This window comes from Hypanus sabinus, chromosome 13 (genome assembly GCF_030144855.1).
Source record: "Hypanus sabinus isolate sHypSab1 chromosome 13, sHypSab1.hap1, whole genome shotgun sequence".
In the NCBI taxonomy this organism is placed as follows: domain Eukaryota; kingdom Metazoa; phylum Chordata; class Chondrichthyes; order Myliobatiformes; family Dasyatidae; genus Hypanus; species Hypanus sabinus.
Window position 1 is genome coordinate 101,486,405 of NC_082718.1, and position 17,358 is coordinate 101,503,762.

Below are 17,358 nucleotides of genomic sequence, written 5' to 3' on the forward strand. Positions count from 1 at the left end.
TTAAGTGTGCCTCCAAGTGTTTTATGATCTTGTGAGATATGAAATTGTATTTTCCTTGTCTAACTCAAAGACACTTAAAATTAAGTGTAGTACTTTAAGGACCATCCTGGTGGAGATCATGTGTCCACCGTAAGGAGAAACACTGAACAAGAGTGGTGTTCATGGAAGGACACCATAGAGGAAGCCACTGCTCTCCAATTTAAAAAAAACATTATTTCATGTATCAAGTTTGCAAAAGACCACCTGGATGTTCCACAACACTTCTAGGACAATGTTCTGTGGACAGATGAGACAATAGTTGACATTTTTTGGTAGAAATGCACACCGCTATGGTTGGAGGAAAAAGGGCACTGCACTTCACACCAACACCAAAACCTTATCCTGACTATAATGCCTGGTGGAAGGAGCATCATGGTTTGGGGCTGCTTTGCTGCGTCAGGGCCTGGACAACTTGCAATCATTGAGGGAACAGTGAATTCAAAATTGTACCAAGACATTTTACAGGGATACATTAGGGTAGCAGTCTGTCACCTGAAGTTTAATAAAAGTTGGATGATGCAACAAGACAGTGATCTAAGACACGAGTAAATCAACAACAGAACGGTTTAAAAAGAAAATTTGTGTTTGAGAATGGCTGAGTCAGATTCCAGACCTTAACCCAGTTGAGATGCTGTGGCATGACCTGAAGAGGGCTGTTCACTCGAGGTATTCCAGAAATGTTGATGAACTGAAACAGTTTGCATGGAGGAATGGTCTAAGATTCCTCCTCACCATTGTGCAAGTCTGATCTGCAGCTACAGAAAACATTTGGTGGAGTTATTGCTGCTCAGGAGGTTCTACCAGTTATTAAATACAAGGGTTCACATACTTTTTCCGGCCTGGACTGTGAATAAGTAAACGATATGTTCAGTAAAGACATGGAAAGTACAATTGTTTATGTTTTATTGGTTTAGGCAGATTTGTTTGTCAATTATTTTGACATAGATAATGATCGGACCACATTTTATGAGTAATGAATGCAGAAAACTAGTTAATTGCAAAGTGTTCGTAAACTTTTTCTTGCAACTTTGTTCAGTTGTATGTAGAGCTGGGAACACATTTAAATATCAGCACTAGGTTGTTTTACATGTTTCTCTTGTATAACTACAAGATTCAAATTATTTCTTTATTTAAGAAATCAATAATACTGGCTTCTGGAAAACACTCTCCTTCTGAAATTGTATATTTTCCCTGTGGAATTGAATGAACAGTAAAAGTTCAATGAGGTTCAATATTCTGGCATCTTCTCCCACTCTTCCCCCAAACCCGCCCCGCTCCAATTCCTGAAGAAGGATCTCATCCTGAAATGTCGACTGTTTACTCTTTTCCATAGATGCTGCCTGACCTGCTGAGTTCCTCCAGCATCTTGTATGAGTTGCAAAGGTTCAGTGAATTTGGGAGCTATAATGGGAGGGGTGTCCAGCAAAAGGTGACTGCCATTTCTTGTTTTAACCTCCTTTTATTGCTTGGATGATTTGGGATGAGCTAGGCTGGATGCTAAATGGAATTTTACTTGGAAGCCTCTTATTGTTTCCTCTAATTTATATAATTTGTTTTTAAATACAACACGAGTTGAACCCTCAATGTAATCATCAACAGGAGTGCCTTTCTTTAAAAGGAATTATTTTTAACCCATCCTCTATTTACAATCATTCAACTATAACAGAGTTATTCTTACTCCATTTGCCCATCCCTTAGATTCACTTGGCTAGGGTTGCTGCTTGGAGGAATTATGTTGGACATGAATTTTTACTACGGTTCATATTCATTATTACAACACGATCTACAATAACCAGACAGCATATTTCTGCATATTAAAACCATGCATTTTAAGATGAGCAAGGTATTTGTATTTATTACATCATATGTTTCCAATAAAATAAACTATCTGTTTATCAACAGATGTAAACATTTTATACTTCAATGGGCAACTTGATCTATGGTCACTCAGAATGTTTTTAACAATACTGAATTCTGAGCCAATTAAGTTTGCATGTTGTTCTCACTATATTAATTATGGCAAAGGTAGCTTAGTGCTATTTCTATGAAACTTTTCAATCACTACATCAATGCCAACAAGGATACTAATCTGATTTATCTATATTAAGCTGTTTTGCTGTGCCTTGTCCATTTAAGTGCCTCTCTAAATATCCTTTTAATCAGATTGTATTTGATTCCTCCACTTCCTGTGACAGAGCTCCAGATTATCAACCACCTTAAGACATCTTCCCTCTCAAATCCCCAAACGTCCATCTTCTAACCCTAAATCTATGCTCTCGTCTTTTCTCTCTCCAAGAAGGAAACTGATTCTGACTATCTACCCTACCAATGCCTGTTACTTTCTATAAATCTTAATTAGATCATCCCTCGGGTTTCTTCATTCCAGGAAATACAAACCCAGCCTGTTTCCCCGCAATTCTTCCACACTGGTCTGTGCACTGAGGTTTATTTTATTTTATGCTGCATTAGAAGAATTGATGAGATCATTTGTAAGATTTGAAAAATTATTGTTTGAAGTGATTTTTAACGTCGAGTCCGATGTATTCAACAGCAAGATTGTGTTGTCCCTTAGTTTACAGAGCATTGGCTCTTTTTTATAAAAAAAAATCATGTATTTATATCTGCAATTGCATTTTCCAGTTTAAAGATATCCGGTGATTATCAATACCTTTTGTATAAGGGGATAAAATTAAAGCATTGTGAGTAATGTCTTTATTTTTAATGAGAATGCCATTGACGTGAGGGTGTTATGTTAATTCCAGTACATACATTGAATAAACTCTGAAAAGTACAGCTATTTAATGTATAGTGTTACTTTTTGTTAGCTATAGGGCCATCAGGAAAGATCTTATAATGGAAGTAACTGGTCAGTAAGTCCTTTAAACATTCTGACTCTCAACCAGAAAAGTGGCCTGCCTCTGAGTGCAAATGCTGCCACTTTCACTCAATTTTGGCAGATAGGTACGTTTCCTCTGCTGTGGGCTGCCCTGGGAAGTTTGCATTCTAGAATATTACGTTAGCTTGGCGTGTGCATTAGCTATTTTTTTGTTCACTTGCATCTGACCATTTATTTTCCATCATTAATTGCCTTTCAGAAGGTGTGGTGAGCCTTCACATTAACAGACGAAGTAACATGTAGGAACAGTTCTTTTTTCCTGAGAAGGGCTCTTAGGCATAGAAATCCTAGAGTTTAGACATAGTGACCTTGAAAGTCTGGTGGTAGTCAAGACAATGTGTGGTGTTGCGGGAACTTGCAGCTTGGGGAGATGCTGTGTGTCTGCTGCTCTCAAAGCTCAAAGAAAATTTTATTATCAAAGTATATATATGTCACTATATACAACCCTGAGATTCATTTTCCTGCAGGCATACTCAGCAAATCTATAGAATAGTAACTGTAACAAGATAAATGAAAGATCAGCTGGAGCTCAGAAGATGACAAACTGCAAATGCAAATATAAATAAATAGCAATAAACGAGAACAAGATAGATTCCTTAGAGTGAGATCATTAGTTGTGGGAACATCTCAATGGATGGATAACTGAGTGTAGTTATTGCTTTTTGGTCAAGAGCCTGATGGTTGAGGGGAATTGCAGCTTGAGGTGTTCTCATCCTCTGTTAGGAATTTGGAATGTACTGTCAGAGAAACCTAAGTGAGCACACCCCATGACTCAGCAGCCCTTCCCTGGTGGCTCCATGGACACTCCTCTAAATGATATCATTGGCATTTATTGTGCAAGCTTGCTGTGGAGATGCCATTGTATGATGAACCACAAGATGCAAAAGTGCATTTTAACTGTTTAATGGTGCAAATGGTCCCATTTGACAACCCGGCACATTCATGCTTGCAACTGTATTCCTTCGGTGTTTCTTTCTGCTTTGAATTTCAGAAACAAGTTTGGTTCCCTTTCATTGATGTGATAGCATGGTATTCAAGTTAAGGAATGGTCATTGTAAAGTAAAGCATATAGTAATGTGCTAATGATAGAATTCGTGAGAAACATAAGATTCAATGTATGATGTATGGAAGCTAACATGTTAGGTCAGGACCAGAGTGAAATTATATTTCGGGGATTTCTTTTCTGAACAATTGGCTAGTGCATTTTTTAAAATAAAAAGTAACATTGATAAAGTTATTTCTTACTGTGAAGAGTATCACACCCAATATTTGTTAAGTTAACTGATCTTTGAAAAGGGGTTGAAGTTTTGAAAGTGTACTGTACGATTGGTGAGACCATATATGGAGAACTGTGAATAGCTTATGGCCTTCTAACATAAGGGATAATAAACCTGCTGCTGTGGCATTTCAAAGGAAATTCATTATATTGATTCCTGGGGTAAAGGGTTGACATTATGAAAAGTTGAACAGGTTGAAACAGAATTTGCAAGTTTAAAAGATTGAGGGGCAATTTTAATGAAACAAAATATTCTTAGGGTTGTTAAAATGAGTTTCCGAGAGGATGCTTCCTCCCCTTGTGGAGGAAATCTAGAATTGGGTGCAGACTTCTGTAATTAAAAAGTTACTCATTTAAGATTGAGGTGGGAAGTTAATTTCTCCTTTTAAGGGCTGTGAATCTTGGGAACTCTTTAGGTATGAACAAGGCTGAGATGGGCATGTTTTTGGCTTCTGAGGCAGTTGTGAGTATGGAGAAATGGGCAGTCAGATGAGAGCAGTCACAGTCTTAATGAAAAGCAGAGGTTTTGGCAGCCAGACTATGTTTCATGCTGACAAGTGGTCTGCTCCTGCTCTTGTGCTTTTGTATAGGAAGGTACAATAATCATCTTGGGTTAATCTCATTGCAATATGTTACTGCTCATACATTGTGCTTGTATTGGATTTATCTTCTCCACTGTAGTTAAGTATTTTGCAAGTCCAGGTATTAAACAGAGGCAAGAAGGATATTGGAAAGCTAAACTCCTCAAAGTTTTCTGTAGAGTCAGTGCATAGAACACTTGCTAGGTCTGACATGTGATGGAAAGGATTGTATTTTCATAGCATGCTGTTATCTGTTTCTGTTGTAGCGCGTCTACTCTTCACTTTGAAAGGCCATCAGGCTGTGGTGAGGTGTTTTGCTTTTATCTCCAACAAAAACTTCATGCTGGTCTCTGCATCACGAGATACAACTTTGCGTGTATGGGACCTACAACAGAAAGGTAAAAGAAAATCTTTATTTTCCTTTCAATATAGTCCTGTGCAAAAGTCCGTTTGTGTGTGTGAGTATTTGAATACTTGAGTAATTTTATGTATTGCACTATACTCCTGCTGAGGCGGTAATAAACTGATTCTGATAAGGGTCTCTTGTGGACTGAGAGTGGAAAGGAGGCAGGGAGAGGGGAATGGAAGGAAGAGGTCAGGAAGCAAGTACTCCTCTGGCACCTGTCCCACACTTCTCTCAGAGGTCCATTCCCCACATCCTTTGCTCCCACCAGATTTACAAACTTCCTCACCATTTCCATGTTGACAAAGACAGTTTGTGCAAAAGTCTTTGGTACACATGTATAGTTTGGGTGCCTAAGACTTTTGCACAGTACTGTACTTTATCATTAGGTTGAAGTATAAACAGGCTGTTCAACTTGTGAATAAAATTTCAGCACAACACCATAACACACAGGAGCAGAATTAGGCCTCTTCATCTGTCTGTGGCAATTGAATTCCACAGATTCACCATCTTCTGGCTAAAGAAATTCCTCATCTCTGTTCTATAGGGATGTATGGCTTCTAGTTCTCCAGGAGAACAAGAATTTAGGTTGAAAAGGAATAAAAGGTTGATTGGGTTATTCATCCAAGCTAATTTCTGAAGAAGGGAAGGAAATGAAAAAAATCACCCTTCTCAATAATATTCATGAACACAATAGGTAGAAGTGAAAGTAATTTAACCTTCTTACTGGCCTCGCATATTTGCATAGCCTTTCACCAAGCCTCCAGTTTGTGTATTGTGATCAGACCCATGTCTAAGACTGGAAGCAGTTTCTCTTTACTAGTTCTTTGAAAACATTTGTTTCTTTAAATGCACAAGTCTCCTCAAAAGCACATTTGCTGTAAGGTGGGGAAACCCCAATTATCTCCAACTACCAGGTAACAGAATTCCTATATCCCTGCTTTCTGGTAAATGGCTATTCTGAAAAGGTGGTGCCCTTGTACTTTCCCACCACTTATTCAGTTCAGTTGCTATATACTCTCTGCACCCATTGTATCTCAATTATAACTCTTTATTTAAATGGTATTAACTTTCCTTACCACCTGTAAACATCTGTGTAGGTACACAATCTACTTCCTGGCTTTCTTTTTTCCCCCTGTATTCTCTCTGAAGTTTAGGTTGTTTACCTTTTTATCTCTCATTTCTCCTGTTAAAGTGCTGCACGTTAAACTTTATGTGTTTGCCTTCCTGACATCTGTAGTCCTATTTATTGTTTAGTACTTTACTGAGTATTATATCAAATGCATATTTCAAAAGTTGTGCTTTGTTTCCAAGTTCATGCGTTAATAGATGGCAAAGAGAGTACTGGTGTTAATACCAGCACCTGAGGGACGATGTCATTACATGCTACACTCCAATTTAAAAAGAAGTTCAGTTCAAGTCTCTTCCACTGAACTTTCACATCCTTGCTGTAATTCCAGTTAATCAGAAAGAGTGCTGTGTCCAAGAAGTTGGGGGGCAATCATGTTTCTGTGAAGTGAAGTACCCAGCAGCCCCTGATGTCCCTCTAGTACAGCAATCTTGCTCTGAAGTCTTCAATTTTATTTTCCCAGAGACTGTACATTCACCAGCGGGCTAGTCAGGATTGGGGGTCTAAGGCCTCAGTATTTCAATCATACCTGCAAACCAGCGCGCCATCCCCACTTTCGTTTTCTTAAAGGAAACTGCACTCGCGACCCGGGTCTGCAGTCCAGGATCTGTCAATTTTGAGTACCAACAGATTTTTTTAAAACGTCTTAGAATGATGCTGTTTACTTAAGTACCCATGTCTGTGACTGGATTTCAGCTGTAGTTCTCCTAAATGGGAATATTTGATGATTCCTATTAGAGCTGCATGCGAAGTGTTGCCACTTATCTGCACCATCTTAACACCAATTTAGCTTTAAGCTGAATAAGGAAAGTCTTAGGAAGCCAAGAAGGGCAACTTGTATCTACCAAGATAGTGAGCATATGAAACAGGCTGTCAGAGGAAGTAGTTGACACAAAACACAACAACAACATTTGAAAGACATTTGGATACACAAGTCAATAGGAAAAATTTGAAGGATATGGGAGAAACACTGGTGAACTGGACAAACTTGGGTGGGCATCTTGATTAGCATGGAAGAATTGGGCCAAAAAGCCTGTTCCCATGCTGTATGACTGACAGATGGGATTGCTGTGAGCACTGCCATAGACTTGATGGCTGAATGGCACCCCATGTTGTAAGGAAATATGACAAATTAGCAATGGAGTGGAGAATCTGAGAATGGATTAGTATGGTTAATACTGTGTACAAGGACTTTTTAAAAAAAAAAGTACAGCAAAATACCACCAATTAAGCCTGTGGAATTAAGTAAGCAGCATCGTTTTAAGACGTTTTTTAAAAAAATGTGTTGGTACTCAAAATTGACAGATCCTGGACTGCAGACCCGGGTCGCGAGTGCAGTTTCCTTTAAGAAAACGAAAGTGGGGATGGCGCGCTGGTTTGCAGGTATGATTGAAATACTGAGGCCTTAGACCCCCAATCCTGACTAGCCCGCTGGTGAATGTACAGTCTCTGGGAAAATAAAATTGAAGACTTCAGAGCAAGATTGCTGTACTAGAGGGACATCAGGGGCTGCTGTGTACTTCACTTCACAGAAACATGGTTGTCCCCCAACTTCTTGGACACAGCTCTCTTTCTGATTAACTCATTGTGATGTACAACGATGTTGCAGATCTCACGATCTGCAACATTGAGAGGTCAAATGTCTTCCTCTTTATCTGCTGAGGGAATTTTCTGCTATCATCCTGTGACATGTATTCCAACTTGGGCAAACATCAGGTAAGCACTGGAAAAGCTGAAGACTGTAATGAGCAGGCACAATGCGGCGTACCCTGATGCCTCCCCTATCATTGCAGGGGATTTCAACCAGGCCAGCTTGAAGTCTCTGAACAATTACCATCAACATGTCACTAGTGGAACCAGAAGAGCCAAAACACTTGACCACTGTTATATCGCCATTGAAAATGCTTACTGTGCTATCCCATGCCCAATCACCTGGCTATACTTCTACTCCCACCATATAGACGGAGACTAAAGGCTGCAGCACCAGTAGTGAGGACCAAGAAGATATGGTCGAGGGAGACAGAGGAGTGCTTACAGGCCTGCATTGAGTTGGTGGACCGGACAATATCTGGGCAGTCATCTTCAAATCTGAATGAAAATGCCACAGTTGTCACTGACTTCATCAGGATCTGTGTGGATGAGTGTGTGCCTTCAAAAACATACCAGACATGCCCAAACCAAAAGCTACGGATGAACTAGGAGATTTGCAGACTGCTGAGGGCTATATCTGTGGCATTCGTGACCAGTGATCCAGAACTACACAAGAGTATTTTGTACACCTGTATAAGGTTACCGCCCGGCCTCCTGCACTTGAAAGAATAAAGACCTAGCCTATCCAACCTTTCCCTCTAACCTAAACCCTCAAGTCCTGGCACCATTACTCATAAAATTTCTTTGCACTCTTTCCAGCTTAATGGAGTCTTTCCTATAACAGGGTAGCCAAATCCATTGAAAACATTCCAGTCCCGTTCCCTCACTTACCATTTCATAATCTGCTCTCTCTTGTATGGCTTGCAACCTACCAGCCATCTGCTGTAAAAGGCAATTTACAGCTGCCCATCAAAGAACGAGCACATCTTTGGATGTGGAAGGAATACTGAGCCCAAGTAGAAAACCCATGCCATCACAGAGAGAATTGGTAAGCTCCACATTTAGCACCCGAGATCATGATTAGAACTCTGTAACAGCAGCTGTAATGCTGCTGATGCATATTATGCATCAAAATAATAACCATCTAATGTGCTCGTACAATAGATACATCCTTTAATTATCAGATGTAGGTCCAAGTTAAAGAAAAGTTTAACAGAGGAGAACTGGAAATCAAGATAGAATTTATCTTGGGGTCAACCACAGGACAGCTCTTGGGGGCTGGATCATTAGTAATATAAGCAGCAAGTAGGATAGAGGAAGGGGAGAGAATGGTGGATGCAAATTTGAAATACCCTATGTAATCTAATTAATTTACACTAAAATAGAGTATGAACAGAATTTGCCCACCGCTTTAGGTATTACAAAATACTGTTAGGCTGTTCATTCAGGTAACAAACAATAATCCTTTCTTTTTTTTTGCATTGAATTATCATTCCAGAAAGAGTTAATATTTTGGTCAGCTGGAGAATTTTATAAGCATACCAAAATGATTTGAGTTATTTAGGCTGGAAACTTGGGGACCTACTTTAATTGGAATTCATGGGATCTCTATGACAGGAAATGGCTTTCAAGTTGGGTATTTCCCTTCTAGCTCTGCCACTCCTGGAAATATTTGACTTGCTCAAGAATGTGATATACTATTACCAACGTGAGTATTATCTTAGCGTGACAAACTTCTTTATTTTCTTTTTCTTTCTCTTCTACCGCAGGTAAATTAGTACATATATTAGATGGCCACAGACAATGGGTCTATTGTTGTGCAGTTTCCCCTGACTCGAGTAAACTATGTTCTGTGGGAGGAGGAAAGACTGTAAGTTTCCAATTTTTAAATGGTAAAGGTCGACTAATATAAGGCTTTAAAAGTGATAATTTTACATATTTGGTTTGGCTTGAAGCTAAAATTGGCATATTTGTGTTAAAATAGTTTTATTATGATTCTTTAATATTTACTCATCATAAAGGCAGAATTACAAGTATATATCAAGTCTGCTGTTGTAATTGTTCAACCAAGAACCATTTGATCATGTCTTCCTGTGACCAATGGATTCTTTTGTTTCTGCCTTTGTTAATGAAAACAACATCTGAGCCTAAAGTTTGCCAAAATCAGCCTTCTGGGAGTTCAGGGGTATACTCTATAATTTAGCTACCCATTTGTTAATTTCCATTTCTTATCTGTTCGTTCTTTATCTGTCTTTACATTACTCTTTTCCTGAGCTGCCTAATGGCCAAGATGTCTCTGGCTTGCAGACAATCAATCAGAATTGGAAGGAGTGTATGATATGTAATGACTTGACCTCATAGTGTTCCCTAACTAGAGAAGCCGGCAGCCTCCCAGAAATTCACTTGACTTCACTTTAACCAGTGCTTTTATACAGTGTGCTATCAAGAACTAGTTTACACTGTTAGAACCATAGAACATTACAGCACAGTACAGGCCCTTCAGCCCTCCATGTTGTGCTGACCCATATAATCCTTTTAAAAAAAAGTACTAAACCCACACTACCCCATAACCGTTCATTTTTCTTTCATCCATGTGCCTGTCCAAGAGGCTCTTAAATACCCCTGATGTTTTAGCCTCCACCAAACATCCCTGGCAAATCATTCCAGGCACTCACAACCCTCTGTGTTTATATAAAAAAAACAACAAACTTTCCCCTGATGTCTCCCCTAAACTTCCCTCCCTTAATTTTGTACGTATGTCCTCTGGTGTTTGCTATTGGTGCCCTGGGAAATAGGTACTGACTATCCACCCTATCTATGCCTTTCATAATCTTGTAGACCTCTATCAAGTCCCCTCTCATTCTTCTACGCTCCAAAGAGAAAAGTCCCAGCTCTGTTTACCTTGCTTTGTATGACTTGTTCTCCAAACCAGGCAACATCCTGGTAAATCTCCTCTGCACCCTCTCCATAGCTTCCACATCCTTCCTGTAATGAGGTGAGCAGAATTGAACACACTATTCTTAAGTGCGGTCTCACCAGATTTGTAGAGTTGCAACGTGACCTCTCTACTCTTGAACTCAATCCCCGTTAATGAAGCCTAGCATCCCATAGGCCTTCTTAATTACCCTACCAACCTGTGCAGCGACCTTGAGGGATGTATGGATTTGAACCCCAAGGTCCCTTCGTTCATCCACAATCTTAAGTAACTGAACATTAATCCTGTACTCAGTCTTCTGGTTTGTCCTTCGAAAATGCATCACCTCACATTTGTCCGGATTGAACTCCATCTGCCATTTTTCTGCCCAACTCTGCGTCCTGTTGTAACCTTCGACAACCTGTAGCTCCATCCACAACTCCTCCGATCTTCGTGTCATCCGCAAACTTACTCACCCATCCTTCCGCCTCTACATCCAGGTCATTTATAAAAATCACTAATAGCAGTGGTCCCAGGACAGATCCCTGCAGCACTCCACTAGTCACCAACCTCCAGGCAGAATACTTTCCTTCCACAACTACCCTCTGGTTTCTTCCTTTAAGCCAATTTTTTATCCAAACAGCCAAGGTTCCACTTATCCCATGCCTCATGACTTTCTGGATGAGTCTCTCATGAGGGACCTTGTCAGATGCTTTGCTAAAGTCCATGTAGACCACATTCACTGCCCTACCCTCATCAATTTCTTTTGTTACCTCTTCAAAAAACTCAATCAGGCTCGTGAGGCACGATCTTCCCTTCACAAAGCCATGTTGACTATCCATGAGTAGACTGTACTTCTCCAAATGCTTGTAGATCCTATCCTTAAGAATCCTTTCCAGTAGTTTGCATACCACCGACGTAAGACTCACCGGTCTATAGTTCCCAGGTTTCTCCCTATTACCTTCTTAAAACAAGGGAACTACATTTGCCATTCTCCAGTCCTCCAGCACTTCCCCTGCAGCCAAAGAGGATTCAAAGATCATAGCTAATGCTCCTGCAATCTCTTCTCTCAATTCCCACAATAACCTGGGGTGTATCATATCCGCCCCTGGGGATTTATCAATCTTAATGTTTTTAAGAAGATCCAGCACTACTACTTCCTTAATCTCCACATTGTCCAGCACACAGGCCTGCTCTACTTGGACCTCGTCCTGATCAAAATCTTTTTCACTTGTGAATACTGAAGCAAAGTATTCTTTTAGAACCTCCCCAACCTCCTCCGCTTCCAGGCACACATTGTCTTCTTTATTCTTTAGCGGTCCTACCTTCGTTCTCATCATCCTCCTATTCTTCACATACGCATAGAACGCCTTGGGGTTCTCCTTAATTCTACATGCCAAGGCCTTCTCATGCCACCTTCGAGCTCTCCTAAGTCCTTTCTTTAGCTCCTTCTTGGCTATCCTATATTTCTCATAAGCCCCTTCTACTTCCTGCTTCTTATATCTAACATATGCTTCCTTTTTCCTCTTGATGATTTGATGTTTCGTCGGCCACGGTTCCCTTTTCCTACCATTTTTTCCTTGCCTCAGTGGGACAAACCTATCTTGAACCCAGATCAAGTGGTCCCTAAACTTCTCCCACATTACTTCTGTGCTTTCCCCTTTGAACATCTGTTTCCAATTTACTCTCACTAGTTCCTGCCTCATCCCTTCAAAGTTAGCCCTTCCCCAGTTAAGCACTTTACCATTTCAGTTATTCTGTGTATCCTTTCGAAACTCTCCTCAGCCTGCTGTTTGACTAGGCTTTTAGTTCTACTTAGAATCACCTTTTCATGATGATTTCTCTGAAACACCATAGGCATCCTTCACGCTGCTTTTGGAATTGATTGTTAGGGATGAGATTATGGAGTACCTGGAGACACATGACAAGATAGGCCAAAGCCAGCATGGTTTCCTGACAAACCTACTGCAATTCTTTTGAGGAAATTACAAGCATGGTAGACAAAGGAGATAGAGTAGATGTTGTGTACTTGGATTTTCAGAAACCCTTTGGCAAGGTGCCGCACATGAGGCTGCTTAGCAAGAGAAACAGAGAAGTTACTAGCATAGGTGGAGCATTGGCTGGTAGGCAGACAGCAAGAGTGGGAATCAAGGAATCCTATTTGGGCTGGCTGCCAGTTACCAGTGGAGTTCCACAGGGGTCGGTGTTGAGGCCGCTGCTTTATACAATGTATGTCAATGATTTGGACTACAGTATTAATGAATTTGTGACTAAATTTGCCAATGATACAAAGATAGGTGGAGGAGCAGGTAGTGTTGAGGAAACAGAGCCTGCAGAGAGACTTGGATAGTTTAGGGGAATGGGCAAAGAAGTGGCAAATGAAATGCCATGTTAGAAAGTGTACGGTCATGCACTTTGGTGAAAGAAATAAACAGGCAGACTATTATTTAGATGGGGAGAGAATGGGTAGAGATGCAAAGGGACTTGGGAGTCCTTGTGCAAGATACCCTAAAGGTTAACCTCTAGGTTGAGCCAGTTGTGAAGAAGGCGAATGCGATATTGGTATTCATTTCTAGAGGTATAAAATATAAGAGCAGGGATGTGATGTTGAGGCTCTATAAGGCACTCGTGAGACCGCACGGAGTATTATGTGCAGTTTTGGGATCCCTATTTTAGAAAGGATATACTGACATTGGAGAGGGTTCAGAGAAGATTCACAAGAATGATACCAGGAATGAAAGGGTTACCATATGAGGAATGTCTGGCAGCTCTTGGGTTGTATTCCCTGGAGTTCAAGAGAATGAAGGGGGATCTCAGAAACATTCCGAATGTTAAAAGGCCTGAACAGATTAGATATGGCAGTTGTTTCCCATGGTAGGGGTTTCTAGGACAAGAGGGCACGACTTCAGGATTGAAGGGTGTTCTTTTAGAACTGAGATGTGGAGAAATTAGAGGGTGGTAAATCTATGGAACTTGTTGCCACAAGCAGCTATGGAAGCCAAGTTATTGGGTGTATTTAAGACAGAGATAGGTTCTTGGTTAGCCAGGGCATCAAAGGGTATGGGGTGAAAACAGGGGAGTGAGGATGACTGGAAGAATTGGGTCAGCCCATCATTGAATGATGGAGCAGACTCAATGGGCCGAATGGCCTACTTCTGCTCCTATATCTTATGGTCTTGTGTATTCGGTGCTACAGGCTTTGGACATGCAATTAAAAGCAACTTGGAAACTGACATGAAACCTATCAGTGTCATGGCTCCAAAAGTCAAATTTCAATGTGCTTGACAGTACAACAGTTAGCACATTCAAGAGGAGGCAAAGTTGACACTGAGTTTATTCCAGTGTCAAGACATACCAATACTGGATAAAAGGTGCCATGAATAGTTACATTCACAAGCAAGATTTTCTTACCTTTGACAAAGATGGTGGGGGAGGTCCTCAAGTTAGCAGCCTGTTACAAATAGTTGAAAAATCCTAATTGCCTTATTAACAGCGCACACATAATGCTGCAGGAATTCAGTAATCAAGACAATGTCTATCGAGAGGAATTAAACAGTTGATGTTTTGGCCTGAAGACCCTTCATCTACTAGGTTCCTCCTTCTTCATCTCTTTTAGCTTTTCCACCTAACCCCTTCCATCTTCCTTCATCCCCTTTCCTCAACTGATTTTACCAGTTGCTTGATATTACTCGTACCCTCCTTTCATAATCTGGCTTTTGTCCCCTTCCTTTCCAGTCCCAATAAAGGACCTCAACTTCAAACATCAACTGTTTATTCATCTCTCTAGATGTTGTGTGACCTGCTGAGTTCTTCCATCATTTTGTATGTGTTGTTAAGATTTGAAGTATTTGCAGAATATCTTTGGTTCATATTAACATAAGCCTGGTATTGTGTGTTGGCTACTAACTCTGTACATTTTCTACATTAGGCGTGGTAGCTGTAATAAATAGGATATTGTGGCAATTGCAGGTTTTGCTGTGGAACACAACTTCATATTCAATGATTCAGAATTTAGAAGGACACAGCGGTGATGTCGTTTCGTGTGAATTTTCCCCTGATGGAGCATTATTAGCTACTGCATCGTATGATACACATGTAATTGTGTGGGACGCGCACACTGGAGAAAGCCTGATGAAACTGAGGTAGAGGAGGATCTGTTTGAATATTTATTGCAAAATCTCTTCAGTTGTTCATACTTGCACAAGAGCTGGTTGTATCTGTTAGTGTATCTTGCCAGCCTTAAGACATCATTGCAGGTGCTCCTCAGGGCAGTGCTTGATAAAATTCTTCTTTCCAACATTCAGCTCCAACAACTGTTTGGAATCTTGACACCATCCAGGTCAAAGTAACTCGCTTGATTGATGCACCATCTACCTCTTAAAATATAATTCCCTCCTATTCTCGCAAACAGCGGCTGTTTGCGAGAATACATCTACCAGATGCATTTTACTTACATATCTAGGGTGCTCCAGTAGAAACTCCTAAACCCATGTACTCCACCACAAAGGAGGGCGGAAGCCACGCTACCTACCAATTGCAAGATCCCCTCTAAACTGCACACCACCTAGATTTGGAATTGTATCATTAGTCATGAAGTCTGTACCCTGGAGTTTCCTACCAAACAGCATTTCAGGAGAACTTTCATCACAATTACCGTGGTTCAAGAAGGCAGCTAAGTACTACTTTTTGAGGGCCATTAAGGATGGGTAGTTAATGTTGTCCTTATCAGAAATTGCCAGCTCCAGAAACAATGAGTAATTTTTTAGTATCTTACTGTACCCACACTAAATGAATTTGAAATACTCTGGGTATCACATAGCATCTTTGGGGATAGCAACCATTTCAAGTTAATGACCTACATTTCCCAGGGCAGAGGAGTCTAAAACTAGAGGGTTAAGTTTTTCCACACAGATGGTAGTGGGTATATGAAAGGAGCTACAGAGGATACTTTAGAAGTAGGTGCAATTACAATGTTTAAAGCACATTTAGAGAGATGCATGGGTAGGATAGGAAGTTTAGATAGATGTTGGCCATGTGCAGGCAAATGTAACCAGTTCAAGTAGACAACTTGATAGGCATGGACTAGTTGGACCTGTCTCTGTGTGCATTATAACACTCTAGACTGAATGGCTGCCTTCTATGACAAATTTTCTACAAATTACCTTTAAATGGAACAGGTTAATGATGACAAAGAACATACACAAAGCCATAGCAAGTGCTGAGTGAATGTGCAATGAACATAATTGATTAGCGAGCTTAATGTAAAAGGACCCTTTGGGGGGGGGGGGGAGGGTAGTGATTATAATATGATTGAATTTACCCTGGAATTTCAGAAGGAGAAGCTAAAATCAGATGGATCAGTATACAGTGGAGTAAAGGGAATTACAGTCATGAGAGGAGTTGGCCAGATTTGATTAGAAAGAACACTGGCAAGGATGATGGCAGAGCTGCAGTGGCTGGAATTTCTGGAAGCAATTTGTAAGGCATGGGATGTATACATAGAAACAGAAAACCTACAGCACAATACAGGCCCTTCAACCCACAAAGTTGTGCTGAACATGTCCCTACCTTAGAAATTCCTAGCCTTACTCACAGCCCTCTATTTTTCTAAGGTCCATGTACCTATCCAAAAGACTCTTAAAAGACCCTATTGTATCCGAAAAAGGAAGAAGTATTCTAAAGGAAAGATGACACAACAGTGTGGTGGGAAGTAAGAGGATTGAGAAGCTTTTTATTTATATATATATATATATATATATAAAAACAACAGAAGACAACTGAAAAGTCATTAAGAAGGTGAAGATGGAATACAAAAGTAAGTGAGCCAATATGAGAGGACACCAAAAGATTCTTCAGATACATAGTGTAAAAGAGGGGCAAGATTGGATATTGGACTGCTGGAAAATTAAGCTGGGGAGGCAGTATTGGGGGCGGATAATGAGATGGATGAATGGAATTAATTATTTTTCACCAGTTGTCACTGTGGAAGACACTAGCAATATGGTGGAGTTCCAGGTTTCGGGCATGAAGTATATGAAGTTAACATGACTAGAGAGAAGGTCCTTGAGGAAACTGAAAAGTCTGAAGGTAGCTATATTATCTGAACCAGATGGTGTACACCTCAGGGTGGCTGAAGAGAATGTGGAGACATTAGTAATGATCCTTCAAGAAGCACTACATTCTGGAATGTTTCTGGAAGACAGGAAAATTGCAAATGTCACTCCACTCTTCAGGAAATAAGAGAGACAGAAGAAAGGAAACTATCGGCCAGTTAGTCTGACCTCAGAGGTTGGGAAGGTATTGGAGTCAATTGTTAAGGATGTGGTTTAGACAATAGGTGCAGAAGTAGACCATTCGGCCCCTCGAGTCTGCACCGCCATTCTGAGATCATGGCTGATCATTCACTATCAATACCCGTCCCTGCCTTGTCCCCATATCCCTTGATATGGGGTACCCAGGTTTCGGGGTACCTGGAGGCACGACAATAGGCTATAGTCAGTATGGCTTCCTTAAGGGGAAATCATGCCTGA

The 17,358-nt window shown here is 40.5% G+C and overlaps 1 protein-coding gene across 1 annotated transcript in view; it reads left to right on the top strand.

The window, feature by feature from the left end:
* wsb2 (WD repeat and SOCS box containing 2) overlaps positions 1-17,358 on the top strand; it is a 40,342-nt gene that overhangs the window by 18,251 nt on the left and 4,733 nt on the right. Inside the window, exons 4-6 of the mRNA XM_059988304.1 lie at positions 5,059-5,190; positions 9,684-9,784; positions 14,798-14,970. Of these exons, the coding sequence (XP_059844287.1) occupies positions 5,059-5,190; positions 9,684-9,784; positions 14,798-14,970 (406 nt within the window). The remainder of the gene's footprint in view (positions 1-5,058; positions 5,191-9,683; positions 9,785-14,797; positions 14,971-17,358) is intronic.